The sequence below is a fragment of the Lithobates pipiens genome, unplaced genomic scaffold (assembly GCF_037356315.1).
Source record: "Lithobates pipiens isolate NorthernLeopardFrog02 unplaced genomic scaffold, aLitPip1_a1.2 Scaffold_23, whole genome shotgun sequence".
Taxonomy (NCBI): domain Eukaryota; kingdom Metazoa; phylum Chordata; class Amphibia; order Anura; family Ranidae; genus Lithobates; species Lithobates pipiens.
In genome coordinates, this window is record NW_027507785.1 from 334110724 (window position 1) to 334125994 (window position 15271).

The 15271-nt window shown below is 48.1% G+C and overlaps 1 protein-coding gene across 1 annotated transcript in view; it reads left to right on the plus strand.

The window, feature by feature from the left end:
* Positions 1–15271, plus strand: part of ERI3 (ERI1 exoribonuclease family member 3) — a gene marked incomplete in the record, with an annotated part of 403278 nt that overhangs the window by 59072 nt on the left and 328935 nt on the right. Inside the window, 1 exon segment of the mRNA XM_077450748.1 lies at positions 4684–4800. Within this exon segment, the coding sequence (XP_077306874.1) occupies positions 4684–4800 (117 nt within the window).

Here is a 15271-nt window from a genome sequence, read left to right on the forward strand (position 1 = left end):
TGGAATGTTGAGTGACAGGTGCTCTTTGCTACCGCCCTCTAGTAGCAAAGTTGGTCGTCTTTCTGCAGCCGTGCAGGGCGATGCATCACCTCCGATCAACTCTCTGTTTCTCCTCTGCGTGCTTTACGGCGAGCGGAATCACCGGCGTTGAACGGGTTAACCCTTCCTAATTGCCTTCCCGCTAGTAAAAAATGTACGTACGCGCTCATAAAAGTGTCAGCAAGTAAAAATGTTGGCTTTTGGCTGCTTTGATTAAATTTTCGCAAACTGTTTTTGAATATTAAGGAGCGTCCGTTACCGGTTTGTTTTTTTTATTTTTCCAGCGCTCTAGCCGTGACATCAGTCAGCCGCTTCATTTGCATAACCCGAGACCTCTAAAAAATATATGGAGGAGCGGGCCTCATCACTATGCATCTTTATTAGAGACGACTGACCAATTCATCTTCCGCAGACACAAAACAAATTGTCACTCTGTGTTCAGAACGTGCCACCGCCGATACACAAGGGACCTGAAAAGAAACGGGATTAGCAGCGGAAAGTAATGATGATGCTTTTATCTCCTTTGGGTCCCGGCTGTTTGTTTTATCTCCCCTCCGTTTTTTTTTTTTTACACGGATATTGTTACCGTTAGCAGCAATCTGCATTTTATTTATTGCAGTTATCTCGGTCTTAACTGGCTGCAAAATAAAACGAGGCATACGATATTAAATGAGGCCTCATTTATTTGTGCTGATAACTTTTATTTAGATCTAGTAATGTTATATGGCTTCTCGAGAGGGTGCTGCTGAAAGGCTCTGGGAAAACGGTCTAACTATAGACACAAGACGGCCCCCCCTGGAAGACTTGTGGTGGATTACATGGACCAGCCAAGGTCATCACACCACCCTTCCATAAGGCTGAAGTACAACTGAAAAGGTTAACTTTTGTTTTAGATGGAGCAGAGAAAGGTAATGCTAAAAATCTAGCAGAACTTCTAAATGTTCCAAAAACATTTTTAAAATTGGCTGGATTTTAACTCTACCGACTACCAACCAACTTTTTTTTAAGCATGTGGTGCGGTGCACAAAAAATAACCACCAAGGTGATCCAAAAAATTTCATGTGAACTAGAGCTGCACGATTCTGGGAAAAATGAGAATCACGATTCTTTTGCTTAGAATGAAGATCACGATTCTCAAAAAACAGTTTTATTTGAGAAATTTACAGGCAGGGTATCGCTGAGTATTGGCAGGATGGGTATTGGCAGGGTAACGCAGAGTATTGGCAGGCAGGGTATTGGCAGGGTATCGCAGGGTATCGCAGAGTATTGGCAGGCAGGGTATCGCAGAGTTCTGGCAGGCAGGGTATCGCAGAGTATTGGCAGGCAGGGTATCGCAGAGTATTGGCAGGCAGGGTATCGCAGAGTATTGGCAGGCAGGGTATCGCAGAGTATTGGCAGGCAGGGTATCGCAGAGTATTGGCAGGCAGGGTATCGCAGAGTATTGGCAGGCAGGGTATCGCAGAGTATTGGCAGGCAGGGTATCGCAGAGTATTGGCAGGCAGGGTATCGCAGAGTATTGGCAGGCAGGGTATTGCAGAGTATTGCTAGAGTATTGGCAGGGTATTGCTAGAGTATTGGCAGGGTATTGCTAGGGTATTGCTAGGGTATTGCTAGGGTATTGCTAGGGTATTGGCAAGGTATTGCTAGAGTATTGCTAGAGTATTGCTAGAGTATTGGCAGGGTATTGCTGGTTACTGCAGGGTATGGAGGGATGGCTGCTTCCATCTCTGGATCTCTCCCCTCCACTGTACAGATTAGTACAGAGGGGGAGAGAGGAATCGGCGTCATGACATGACGCCGGTTTGTTTACAAGTGATCGCTCCTTCGGAGCAATCACAGTGTAAACAGCCTGGGTGTAGAAAGATGGCCGCCGCTTCGGAGCTAGGCCGAAGCCGCGGCCTTTCCTAAGGCCGAGACCGCGGAGAGCTCTGCGGATTGTGGCATGTGCCGATCCGAGCGGAGTGACCCATTCGGATCATGGATCGGTGACGATCCGTTGCACCCCTACTACTGTGTATAGCAGTGCACACTCACACTGCTGTTTCCTGGCCACTGTACCCGCCCACAGCCAGGCAGCGGCACGCCACATCGCACGCTCCAATAACTGACGTCAGTTCCGATATCCGCCATTTGCGTTCCGCGCTGGTTACGTGGAACCGGCGGCACTAAAAGAAAATCGTGGGTCACCCAGAACTTAGATCGCGTGGGGGGGGGGGGGGTGAATCGAGATCGTTTCGCGATTAATCACGCACCTCTAATGTGAACACACACACTCAAAAAAGGGCACCAGGGTGTGTCGAATGGTCTCCTCCCAAAAAAGGAAGGATCCCTCTCTGACCTCCTGAGGCACAAGAAAGACTCTTTACGGAAGTAAGGCACGCTCAAGTCCACCTAGCCAAAAGGCCTGACTCATGGTCAGCCGAATTCGACAGATGAGTACTGGGTGGGAGGCCCTCCAAAAGTGAGACACTCCAAGGCAAGGGAAGGGGGAACCCGACGGCCATTCATCTGCATGTAGACTTTAGGGTCGGCCTGAAGACTCACAGCCTACAATCCTAAGTGATGGGTGACGCACACAAAAAATAAAAAATTAAGGGGACTGACATGGAGAATAAATAAAAGGTGCCAACGTGCAATACTATGCCTTGCTGTTTGGTAACAAAAACTACCGTCCCATGTTCCACCAAGATGCTCACCAAATACATATGTGATGTTGCCTGATAATATTGAAGTGGTGAATCCAGATATAGGACATGTATACCTGGGGCAGGGCAAACCTATCCCAGACTTGAAATTCTTTACAATGTCTACTTGTTTTTTGAGACATCCCCGGAGGTGCACAAAGGGTTAGTTAGATAAGATTGGTTTCCACCAATACTTAAATGGTGAATCCAGATAGAGGACGTATTCATGCACACGGTGTCCTTTCTTTGCGGCCTAGAAGCTCCCAATCCCTGACCCATGCTGGTGGTCAATCGGGACCTGGAGCCAATGCATTCCAGTCTTCTGTATAGTTTGACAAACGTAATTGATGTAGGCTGAAGGCTAATGGTGAGACACAAACCTGTCCCGGACTTGAAATTGTGTACAGTGTGTACTTGTTTTTTGAGACATCTCAGGAGGTTCAAGACAAGAACGTTAGAAAAGATCGGTTTCCACCAACATTGAAATGGTGAATCCAGGTAGAGGACACATGCCTTCATACAGTATTATATGCACCTTTTTTCTTTTATGGCCTAGAAACCCCCATTCCTTTACCCTTGCTGGGGGTCAGGTACGACGTGGATCCAAAGCATTCCAGTCTTTTATGTAGTTTGTTGAAGGTTAATTATACAGTCCAGGGGGTTATGTAAACTTAACCCAAACTTGATATTTTCGGTGCACCTGTTCCTGTTCCTTAGGGTTGATATTTTTGGTGCACCTGTTCCTGTTCCTTAGGGTTGATATTTTTGGTGCACCTGTTCCTGTTCCTTAGGGTTGATATTTTCTGTGCACCTGTTCCTGTTCCTTAGGGTTGATATTTTCGGTGCACCTGTTCCTGTTCCTTAGGGTTGATATTTTCTGTGCACCTGTTCCTGTTCCTTAGGGTTGATATTTTCGGTGCACCTGTTCCTGTACCTTAGGGTTGATATTTTCGGTGCACCTGTTCCTGTTCCTTAGGGTTGATATTTTCGGTGCACCTGTTCCTGTTCCTTAGGGTTGATATTTTCGGTGCACCTGTTCCTGTTCCTTAGGGTTGATATTTTCGGTGCACCTGTTCCTGTTCCTTAGGGTTGATATTTTCGGTGCACCTGTTCCTGTTCCTAGAGGCGATTCAGTTCGCATTGTGCGCTATACAAATATTTCATTCATTTAAGAAACCCCCAGTCCTTGACCCATGCTGATGGTCAATCAGGACCTGGAGCCAAGGATTTATGCTCACTGAGGAAATTTGAGGGGTGGGGATTTGTGCTAGTAGATATGATTGGGGGGATTTGTGCTAGGAGGGGAGATTGGGGTGGGGGGGCGGGTAGGGAGGTGAGTTGTGTTAGTAGGGATGATTGGTTGGATTTGTACTAGGAGGGGAAATTTGGGGGCGAGGATTAATGCTAGGAGAATGGATTTGGTGTTGGGGGGGGGGGGGCAGAATTTATGCTCAGGGGGGAAATTTGACGGGTAGGGGATTTGTGCTAGTAAAGATGATTGGGAGGATTAGTGCTAGGAGAAGGGATTGGGGTGGCGGGGGGGGGGGCGGGGTTTGAGCTGGGAGGCGGGATTTGTATTCGGAGTGGGAACTTTTTTTTGGGGGGGGGGGGACTTTGGCTTGGAAAGGGAATTGATGGGGTAGGCATGAAGATTAATGCTCACATTTTTTGGGGGAGGGGATTTTTGCTGACACATAATGCTCATACATTTTGGGGGAGGGGGGGGCCCTTCAGCTTCTTTGCCCTGGCTCCTAGATGACTTTGCCCCGGCACTGTTTCAGAGCAGTGTCTTTTTTTAGGGGCGGTTTTGCCGGCAATACGGAGCTCATCCTCATGAAAATGCCGAGATTGTAGACCTGTGTGTTAGATCCAGGACTGAAGCTGAACTCTTATTATCTGAAGTTCGTAGTGAAGTGTTCCCGCACCACTGAACATTCCACCTCTGTGTTTTCTCTTCTAGGAAATAATTGAATTCCCCATTCTGAAGTTAAATGGCAGAACAATGGAGATCGAGTCCACGTTTCATACGTACGTGCAGCCCGTGGTCCACCCCCAGCTCACTCCATTCTGTACTGAGGTAAGGAGACTGCTAATGAGTCCATATCCAGATTTATGTGTGTGGACATCTTCGCTACGATTTTTAAGGGGGGGGGGGGGGGAATAAAAAAAGAAAATGCATATTTCACCCATCCTCTGTGTTTTTGTAATTTTTAGGAGAGTCTTAAAAAATAGGTAAAAATATTAGAATTAATTTTCCTTCTCGTCCATTGAGGGACACAGGAAGTCATTAACTGTTATACTGCTGCCTACAGGAGACGAGGGCACCGGCAAACAAACAAAAATTTAATTTAATCCAGTATAACCCGTCCCACAAGGACTCTGCAATATCTGGCACTTTTTGTTTACAAGTAAAAATCTGTATTTTTTGCTAGAAAATAACTTAGAACCCCCCGAACATTATATATATATATATACCGTATATACTCGAGTATAAGCCGAGATTTTCAGCCTCTTTTTTGAGGCTGAAAGTGCCCCCCTCGGCTTATACTCGAGTCACCGCTGTCTGACTGCCCGAACAGCGTGTCGAGCAGACAGACAGCGGCCATTCTACCTTTCAAAAGCCGCGCCTCCGCCTCCGCCTCCGCCTGTGATAGGCGGAACACTCAATTTCCCAGCAGTCAGTGTTCCGCCTATCACGGACATCGGCTCATCCTCGGATGAGCCGATGTCCGTGATAGGCGGAACACTGACTGCTGGGAAATTGAGTGTTCCGCCTATCACAGGCGGAGGCGCGGCTTTTGAACAGGGGAATGGCCGCCAGGGCGCCGACGAAGAGCGGCGATCCTGGCATGGGACGACACAGAGGCTCGGGACGGGACGACACGGAGGCTCGGGACGGGACGACACGGAGGCTCGGGACGGGATGACACGGAGGCTCGGGACGGGACGACACGGAGGCTCGGGACGGGACCGGACGGACACAGGTAGGCTGGACACACAAGGCTGCACGGACACACACACACACACACACACACACACACACACACACACACACACAGATGGATGGACACACACACACACACACAGGGATGGATGGATGGATGGACACACACACACACACAGGGATGGATGGATGGATGGACACACACACACACACACACACACACACACAGGGATGGATGGATGGATGGACGCACACACACACAGGGATGGATGGATGGACACACACACAGGGATGGATGGATGGACACACACACAGGGATGGATGGATGGACACACACACAGGGATGGACGGACACACAGGGATGGACGGACACAGAGGGATGGACGGACACACACAGGGATGGACAGGCATATCTCACCCTCGGCTTATACACGAGTCAATAGGTTTCCCAGTTTTTTGGGGGTAAATTGGGGGCCTCGGCTTATACTCGGGTCGGCCTATACTCGAGTATATACGGTATATATATATATATATATATACGGTATATATATTTTTTAGCAGAGGTCCTAGAGAATAAAATGTTTCAATTTTTTATATCACACTGTATCCGCGCAGCGGTTTTGCAAATGCATTTTTTTTTTGTAAATAATACACTTTAATGAGTTAAAAAAAAAAACACACATTTCCTGATTGTTCTGTAGAACGAGAAAGATGGCGTTACGCCGAGTAAATAGATACCCAACGTGTCAAACTTAAAAATTACGCTTGCGCAGTATATGGTACTTAAAAATCTCCATAGGCAGCGCTTTAAACGTTTTTTTACAGGTTACCAGATTAGAGTTGCGGACGAGGTCTAGCGCTAGAATTATTGCTCTCGCTCTAATGTTTTGCGGTGATACCTCACACGTGTGTTGTGAACACCGTTTAGATATGTGTGCACGACTGGCGCATGTGTTCGCTCGTGCATGGAGGGATGGGGACGCTTTATGCTTAATGCTTTAATTCTTGGAATTTTTTTTTTCTTATTTATTTATTTTACACTGTCCTTCTATTTATTTTTTTGTTTTTTTGTATCACTTTTATTCCTATTATAAGGAATGTAAACATGCCTTGTAATAGAAATAAGAAAAGACAGGTCCTCTTTATACAGAGATCTGGGGTCAAAAACCCCAAAGCTCTCCTTTATCTTTAAAAGCAAAACATAAAATAAAAAATGTGATCTTTTTGCTTTAAATAAATAAAAGCGTTTACTTCCACTTTGGACCAAAAGTGATGTCATGACGTTGCTCTGGTCCTCCAAGGCCATAGAGGCGATCAAAGAACATCCAGTCTTTGATTGCCTCTGTGACCAGCAGGCTGCATCGTCAGATCGTTCCCTCGGGATAGCCAGTTTGAACAGTAAGCCAAAGAAACACCGGCAAATGGTGGGGGTTGGGGGGGGGGGGAGGAGAGAGTTTTCTGCAAGGCTTCACTGTGAATGCGCAAATTGCACTTTGTGAACGGCCCTGTAGTCTTCTGGGACAGGTAATGTGGTCCTGTAGTCTTCTGGGATCTATGATGTGGTCCCGTAGTCTTCTGGGACCTATTATGTGGTCCTGTAGTCTTCTGAGATCTATGATGTGGTCCTGTAGTCTTCTGGGATCTATGATGTGGTCCTGTAGTCTTCTGGGATCTATGATGTGGTCCAGTAGTCTTCTGGGATCTATGATGTGGTCCCGAAGTCTTCTGGGATCTATGATGTGGTCCTGTAGTCTTCTGGGATCTATGATGTGGTCCTGTAGTCTTCTGGGATCTATGATGTGGTCCTGTAGTCTTCTGGGATCTATGATGTGGTCCTGTAGTGTTCTGGGATCTATGATGTGGTCCCGTAGTCTTCTGGGATCTATGATGTGGTCCTGTAGTCTTCTGGGATCTATGATGTGGTCCTGTAGTCTTCTGGGATCTATGATGTGGTCCTGTAGTCTTCGGGGGACTATGATGTGGTCCTGTAGTCTTCTGGGACCTATGATGTGGTCCTGTAGTCTGGGATCTATGACGTGGTCCTGTAGTCTTCTGGGATCTATGATGTGGTCCCGTAGTCTTCTGGGATCTATGATGTGGTCCTGTAGTCTTCTGGGATCTATGATGTGGTCCTGTAGTGTTCTGGGATCTATGATGTGGTCCTGTAGTGTTCTGGGATCTATGATGTGGTCCCGTAGTCTTCTGGGATCTATGATGTGGTCCCGTAGTCTTCTGGGATCTATGATGTGGTCCTGTAGTCTTCTGGGATCTATGATGTGGTCCCGTAGTCTTCTGGGACCTATTATGTGGTCCTGTAGTCTTCTGAGATCTATGATGTGGTCCTGTAGTCTTCTGGGATCTATGATGTGGTCCTGTAGTCTTCTGGGATCTATGATGTGGTCCAGTAGTCTTCTGGGATCTATGATGTGGTCCCGTAGTCTTCTGGGATCTATGATGTGGTCCTGTAGTCTTCTGGGATCTATGATGTGGTCCTGTAGTCTTCTGGGATCTATGATGTGGTCCTGTAGTCTTCTGGGATCTATGATGTGGTCCTGTAGTGTTCTGGGATCTATGATGTGGTCCCGTAGTCTTCTGGGATCTATGATGTGGTCCTGTAGTCTTCTGGGATCTATGATGTGGTCCTGTAGTCTTCGGGGGACTATGATGTGGTCCTGTAGTCTTCTGGGACCTATGATGTGGTCCTGTAGTCTGGGATCTATGACGTGGTCCTGTAGTCTTCTGGGATCTATGATGTGGTCCCGTAGTCTTCTGGGATCTATGATGTGGTCCTGTAGTCTTCTGGGATCTATGATGTGGTCCTGTAGTCTTCTGGGATCTATGATGTGGTCCTGTAGTGTTCTGGGATCTATGATGTGGTCCCATAGTCTTCTGGGATCTATGATGTGGTCCCGTAGTCTTCTGGGATCTATGATGTGGTCCTGTAGTCTTCTGGGATCTATGATGTGGTCCTGTAGTCTTCTGGGATCTATGATGTGGTCCTGTAGTCTTCGGGGGACCTATGATGTGGTCCTGTAGTCTTCTGGGATCTATGATGTGGTCCTGTAGTCTGGGATCTATGATGTGGTCCTGTAGTCTGGGATCTATGATGTGGTCCTGTAGTCTGGGATCCATGACGTGATCCTGTAGTCTTCTGGGATCTATGATCTGGTCCTGTAGTCTTCTGGGACCTATAATGTGGTTCTGTAGTCTTCTGCGACCTATGATGTGTTCCTGAAAGCTGTGAGGGTTGGGGAGGGGGCCAACTTTCCAGCTCAGATCGCCGTGGCGCGTCTATCCAGAAGTGGTAGGGAGTACCTGTCAAAACTAGGTACCCTGCACCTAAAAAGTGCCAAATGTGGCAGTGGAGGGGTGGGGTGCAAACAATCGTAACTTCCCCTTTTGGGGGACGTTCTTCTTTAAAGAGGAAGTAAACCCTGATGAGCATTACTTCCGCTTTGATTCCCTGCAAAGGTAAAGCATAATGGACTACTATGCATCGCATCGCATCGCATCGCATCGCATCGCATCACATAGTAGTCCATTATGTGTCACTTACCTGACACAGGAGCCAGCGAAGTCACCGCTGTCCCCTGTAGTCCGCCCCATCCATCTTCTCGGTGGGTGTCCTGCTCCGTCGCTGTCATTCGGCAAAGCCGCGGTGACGTCACTCCCGCGCATGCGCACGGGAGCCGCCACTCGCGGCATATCAACGTTGACCGCGGCGAGCTCAGTGCGCCTGCGCCGTAGACAGAGCTGCCTGTCTTTCGGCAAATATCTCCTAAACCGTGTAGGTTTAGGAGTTATTTCTTGGACCTACAGGTAAGCCTTAATCTAGGCCTTACCTGTAGGTCAGAGTTGGTTGTAAGGGTTTACAACCACTTTACGTGGTGTTGTAGGCGGTTGGATGTCTAGCCTATTTCTTATCTTACAATCGGCTTGCCTAAGTCTTTTCATGGTGCTCTAAGAGGTTGGGTGGCTAACCTTTGGTTACCTGGGTAGTGTTGCTACAAGAGTAGTATTCTGGTTGTAGGAGAGGTTACCCTGGACTGTTTTTTTTTTACGTGTTTTGTTTGGGTCCAGTCTTCCTGTAGGTGGTAGTATCACCGCATACACTAAATTACCAAAAGTATTGGGACGCCTGCCTTTACACACACATGACCTTTAATGTCATCCCAGTCTTAGTCCGGAGGGTTCAATATTGAGTTGGCCCTTTGCAGCTACAACAGCTTCACCTCTTCTGGGAAGGCCGTCCACAAGGTTTAGGAGGGTGTCTAAGGAATGTTTGACCATTCTTCCAGAAGCGCATTTGTGAGGTTGGATGAGAAGGCCTGGCTTTCAGTCTCCGCTCTAATTCACCCCAAAGGTGTTATATCGGGTTGAGGTCAGGACTCTGTGCAGGCCAGTCAAGTTCCTCCACCCCAAACTCACTAATCCATGTCTTTATGGACCTTGCTTTGTGTGCACTGTTCCAAATCATTTGGTGGAGGGGGGATTATGGTGGTGGGGGTATTTTTCACAGGGGTTGGGCTTGGCCCCATAGTTCCAGTGAAGAGGTTCTCTTAGGGCATTTGGACAATTTGATGCTCCCAACTTTGTGGGAACGGTTTGGGAACGGCCACTTCCTGTTCCAACATGACTGTGTACCAGTGCACATAGCAAGCTTCATAAAGACATGGATGAGCGAGTTTGTGGTAGAGGAACTTGATTGGCCTGCACAGAGTCCTGACCTCAACACGATAGAGTGTAGAGTGGAGACTGCCTGACCTCACAAAAGCTCTTCTGGAAGAATGGTCAAACCTTCCCATAGACACCCTCCTAAACCTTGTGGACGGCCTTCCTAGAAGAGGTGAAGCTGCTATAGCTGCAAAGGGCGGAGCCAACTCCATATTGAACCCTCCGGACTAAGACTGGGATGTCATTATATCTCATGTGTGTAAAGGCACGTGTCCCAATACTTTTGGGAATATATTGTGTATAGTTACTTCCTGTGTCCCTCAATGTGCTCAAATAAAAGGATTTTATGGTGAGTACAAAAATCTGATTTTTCTATGAATGGCCCCTGTGATGTCGGGTTTTGCTCGCTGAACATTTTGTCTTCCCTGATGGAAGATTTGATTGGACGTCCAGTTTCCTCCCTCCAGTCCTGATCGGAAAGCCGACATAATATTTCATCATTTCTCCTCGGAATCTTTCCGTGTAAATGAGCTCCGATGAGATAAACAGTTGTTTGTTGTAAGGCCGTGTATATCCGCCGCGCTGCGTGACACCGAACATCGCCCGTCCACCGCCCCTCCTCCGCCCGTCCACCGCCACGGGGAAAGGTCACTTCAGTCACCGTGTGATTGTTGGGATTATCCGGCTTGTTGTTGGTGATATGAAAAGGTCAGGACACTTGTACTTACCAGGCTGCTGCTTGTATCAGTATGTAACCCGGCCTCGCTCGTCTACAAAGCCTCCGCCGGCCCCAATTTGTAGATGATTCTTTGTGTTCAGAGATTGGAGTCATGTCACCCCCGATGTACATAGACAAGGAGCATGCGTGGTGGGCTCTCCACATCAATGTCTGCTCATTGGAAGACCGAGGGAGGAGACCAGTCCTAAATCAGTCCTATTGTGAAATATACTCTACCCGTCCTACTATATACTACATTCTATACCCATCCTACTATATACTACATTCTATACGGATCCTACTATATACTACATTCTATACGGATCCTACTATATACTACATTCTATACCTGTCCTACTATATACTACATTCTATACCCGTCCTACTATATACTACATTCTATACCTGTCCTACTATATACTACATTCTATACGGATCCTACTATATACTACATTCTATACCCGTCCTACTATATACTACATTCTATACGGATCCTACTATATACTACATTCTATACGGATCCTACTATATACTACATTCTATACCTGTCCTACTATATACTACATTCTATACCCGTCCTACTATATACTACATTCTATACCTGTCCTACTATATACTACATTCTATATGGATCCTACTATATACTACATTCTATACGGATCCTACTATATACTACATTCTATACCTGTCCTACTATATACTATGTTCTATACCGGTCCTACTATATACTACATTGCATTCTATATGGGTCCTACTATACTCTATACTACATTCTATACTACTCTATACTACATTCTATACCGGTCCTACTATACTCTATACTACATTCTATACCGGTCCTACTATACTCTATACTACATTCTATACTACTCTATACTACATTCTATACCGGTCCTACTATTCTCTATACTGCATTCTATACCGGTCCTACTATACTCTATACTGCATTCTATACCGGTCCTACTATACTCTATACTGCATTCTATACCGGTCCTACTATACTCTATACTGCATTTTATACCGGTCCTACTATACTCTATGCTACATTCTATTCCCGGTCCTACTATAGACTACATTCTATACTGGTCTTACTATTTACTACATTCTATACGGATCCTACTATACTCTATACCACATTCTATATGGGTCCTACTATACTCTATACTACATTCTATACCGGTCTGACTATACTCTATACTGCATTCTATATGGGTCCTACTATACTCTATACTGCATTCTATACCGGTCCTACTATACTCTATACTACATTCTATACCGGGCGTACTATACTCTATACTACATTCTATACCGGTCCTACTATACTCTATACTACATTCTATACTGGTCCTACTATACTTTATACTACATTCTATACCGGTCCTACTATACTCTATACTACATTCTATACCGGTCCTACTATACTCTATACTACATTCTATACTGGTCCTACTATACTTTATACTACATTCTATACCGGTCCTACTATACTCTATACTACATTCTATACCGGTCCTACTATACTCTATATTACATTCTATACCGGTCCTACTATACTCTATACTACATTCTATACCGGTCCTACTATACGCTATACTACATTCTATACTGGTCCTACTATACTCTATGCTACATTATATACCGGTCCTACTATACTCTATGCTACATTATACACTGGCCCTACTATACTACATACTATAGCAGTCCTATTATACTACATACTCTACTGGTCCTACTGTACTCTATACTGCATTCTATACTTGTCCTACTATATTACATACTATACTGGTCCTACTAGTATAGTATGTAATGTAGTAGGACAAGTCCTACAGAGGACAGAGGTCCTACTATGTATATAGTAGGACCGGTATATACACACACACACTATACGAGTCCTACTATATACATGCTATACTGGTCCTTCTATATAGATAGATAGATATACTTTATTGTCATTGTATACATACAAAATTTTTCCAGGTATATAGTATATACATACTACACTGGTCCTACTATACTACACACTATACCAGTCCTACTATATTACATGCTATACTGGTCCTACTATATTACATATATACTGATCCTATTATACTAAATTCTATATAATGATCCTGCTATACCAGTCCTACCATACAACCATCCAGGGCTTGACAAACCCTAGGCACGAGGTCAACATAGCAACCTGGACCTGGGCTGCCCCCCCATACATGTTACAAATCGCTACACACGCTGGGATGAGAGCAATAATTCTATCACCAGACCTCCTTTGTAACTCTAAACCCATGACCTATAGGGGGCTTTTAAAGCTTTGCATGGAAAACATGGGGTACTGAATAGGGTTGCACCGATACCGATACTAGTATCAGTATTGGTGCCGATACCGAGCATTTCCATGAGTACTTGTACAAATGCTCTGATGCTTGACCTGATACCTGGGCAGACAGGGATGATCGGTGGGCGAGTTACAAGTACAGATCTCCCTGTATAGATTTCACAGAAGCAGCCGATAGCCGCTTCTCCTCCTCTCTCACCCCCCCTTCCCCCATGGCTGTCAGCTGCTTTATTAAAATCTATACAGGGAGATCGGTATTTGTAACTCGCTGCACCGATCTTCCCCGACTGTCCCGTGTCCTTCTTTGTGCTCCACCAGGTCCTCCTCCAGTCCCCCTCCAGGTCCTCCTCCCGTCCCCCTCTGTGTTCCTCCAGTCCCCCTCTGTGTTCCTCCCGTCTCCCCTCTGTGTTCCTCCCGTCTCCCCTCTGTGTTCCTCCCGTCTCCCCTCTGTGTTCCTCCCGTCCCCCCTCTGTGTTCCTCCCGTCCCCCCTCTGTCTTCCTCCCGTCCCCCCTCTGTGTTCCTCCCGTCCCCCCTCTGTGTTCCTCCCGTCCCCCCTCTGTGTTCCTCCCGTCCCCCCTCTGTGTTCCTCCCGTCCCCCCTCTGTGTTCCTCCCGTCTCCCCTCTGTGTTCCTCCCGTCCCCCCTCTGTGTTCCTCCCGTCCCCCCTCTGTTCCTCCAGTCCCCCTCTGTGTTCCTCCAGTCCCCCTCTGTGTTCCTCCAGTCCCCCTCTGTGTTCCTCCAGTCCCCCTCTGTTCCTCCAGTCCCCCTCTGTTCCTCCAGTCCCCCTCTGTTCCTCCAGTCCCCCTCTGTGTTCCTCCAGTCCCCCTCTGTGTTCCTCCAGTCCCCCTATGTCCTCCCCCCGTCCCCCTCTCTGTGTTCCTCCCGTCCCCCTCTGTGTTCCTCCCGTCCCCCTCTGTGTTCCTCCCGTCCCCCTCTGTGTTCCTCCCGTCCCCCTCTGTGTTCTTCCCGCCCCCCTCTTTGCCCCCCTCTTTGTTCCTCCCGCCCCCCTCTTTGTTCCTCCCGCCCCCCTCTTTGTTCCTCCCGCCCCCCTCTGTGTTCCTCCCGTCCCTCTCCGTGCACCTCCAGTCCCCTTCTGTCCTCTGTGCTCCTCCGGTCCCCCTCTGTCCTCTGTGCTCCTCCGGTCCCCCTCTGTCCTCTGTGCTCCTCCGGTCCCCCTCTGTCCTCTGTGCTCCTCCGGTCCCCCTCTGTCCTCTGTGCTCCTCCGGTCCCCCTCTGTCCTCCTCCGGTCCCCCTCTGTCCTCCTCCGGTCCCCCTCTGTCCTCTGTGCTCCTCCGGTCCCCCTCTGTCCTCTGTGCTCCTCCGGTCCCCCTCTGTCCTCTGTGCTCCTCCGGTCCCCCTCTGTCCTCTGTGCTCCTCCGGTCCCCCTCTGTCCTCCTCCGGTCCCCCTCTGTCCTCCTCCGGTCCCCCTCTGTCCTCTGTGCTCCTCCGGTCCCCCTCTGTCCTCTGTGTTCCCTTGGTCCCCCTCTGTCCTCTATGCTCCTCCGGTCCCCCTCTGTCCTCTGTGCTCCTCCGGTCCCCCTCTGTCCTCTGTGCTCCTCCGGTCCCCCTCTGTCCTCTGTGCTCCTCCGGTCCCCCTCTGTCCTCTGTGCTCCTCCGGTCCCCCTCTGTCCTCCTCCGGTCCCCCTCTGTCCTCTGTGCTCCTCCGGTCCCCCTCTGTCCTCTGTGCTCCTCCGGTCCCCCTCTGTCCTCTGTGCTCCTCCGGTCCCCCTCTGTCCTCTGTGCTCCTCCGGTCCCCCTCTGTCCTCTGTGCTCCTCCGGTCCCCCTCTGTCCTCTGTGCTCCTCCGGTCCCCCTCTGTCCTCTGTGCTCCTCCGGTCCCCCTCTGTCCTCTGTGCTCCTCCGGTCCCCCTCTGTCCTCCG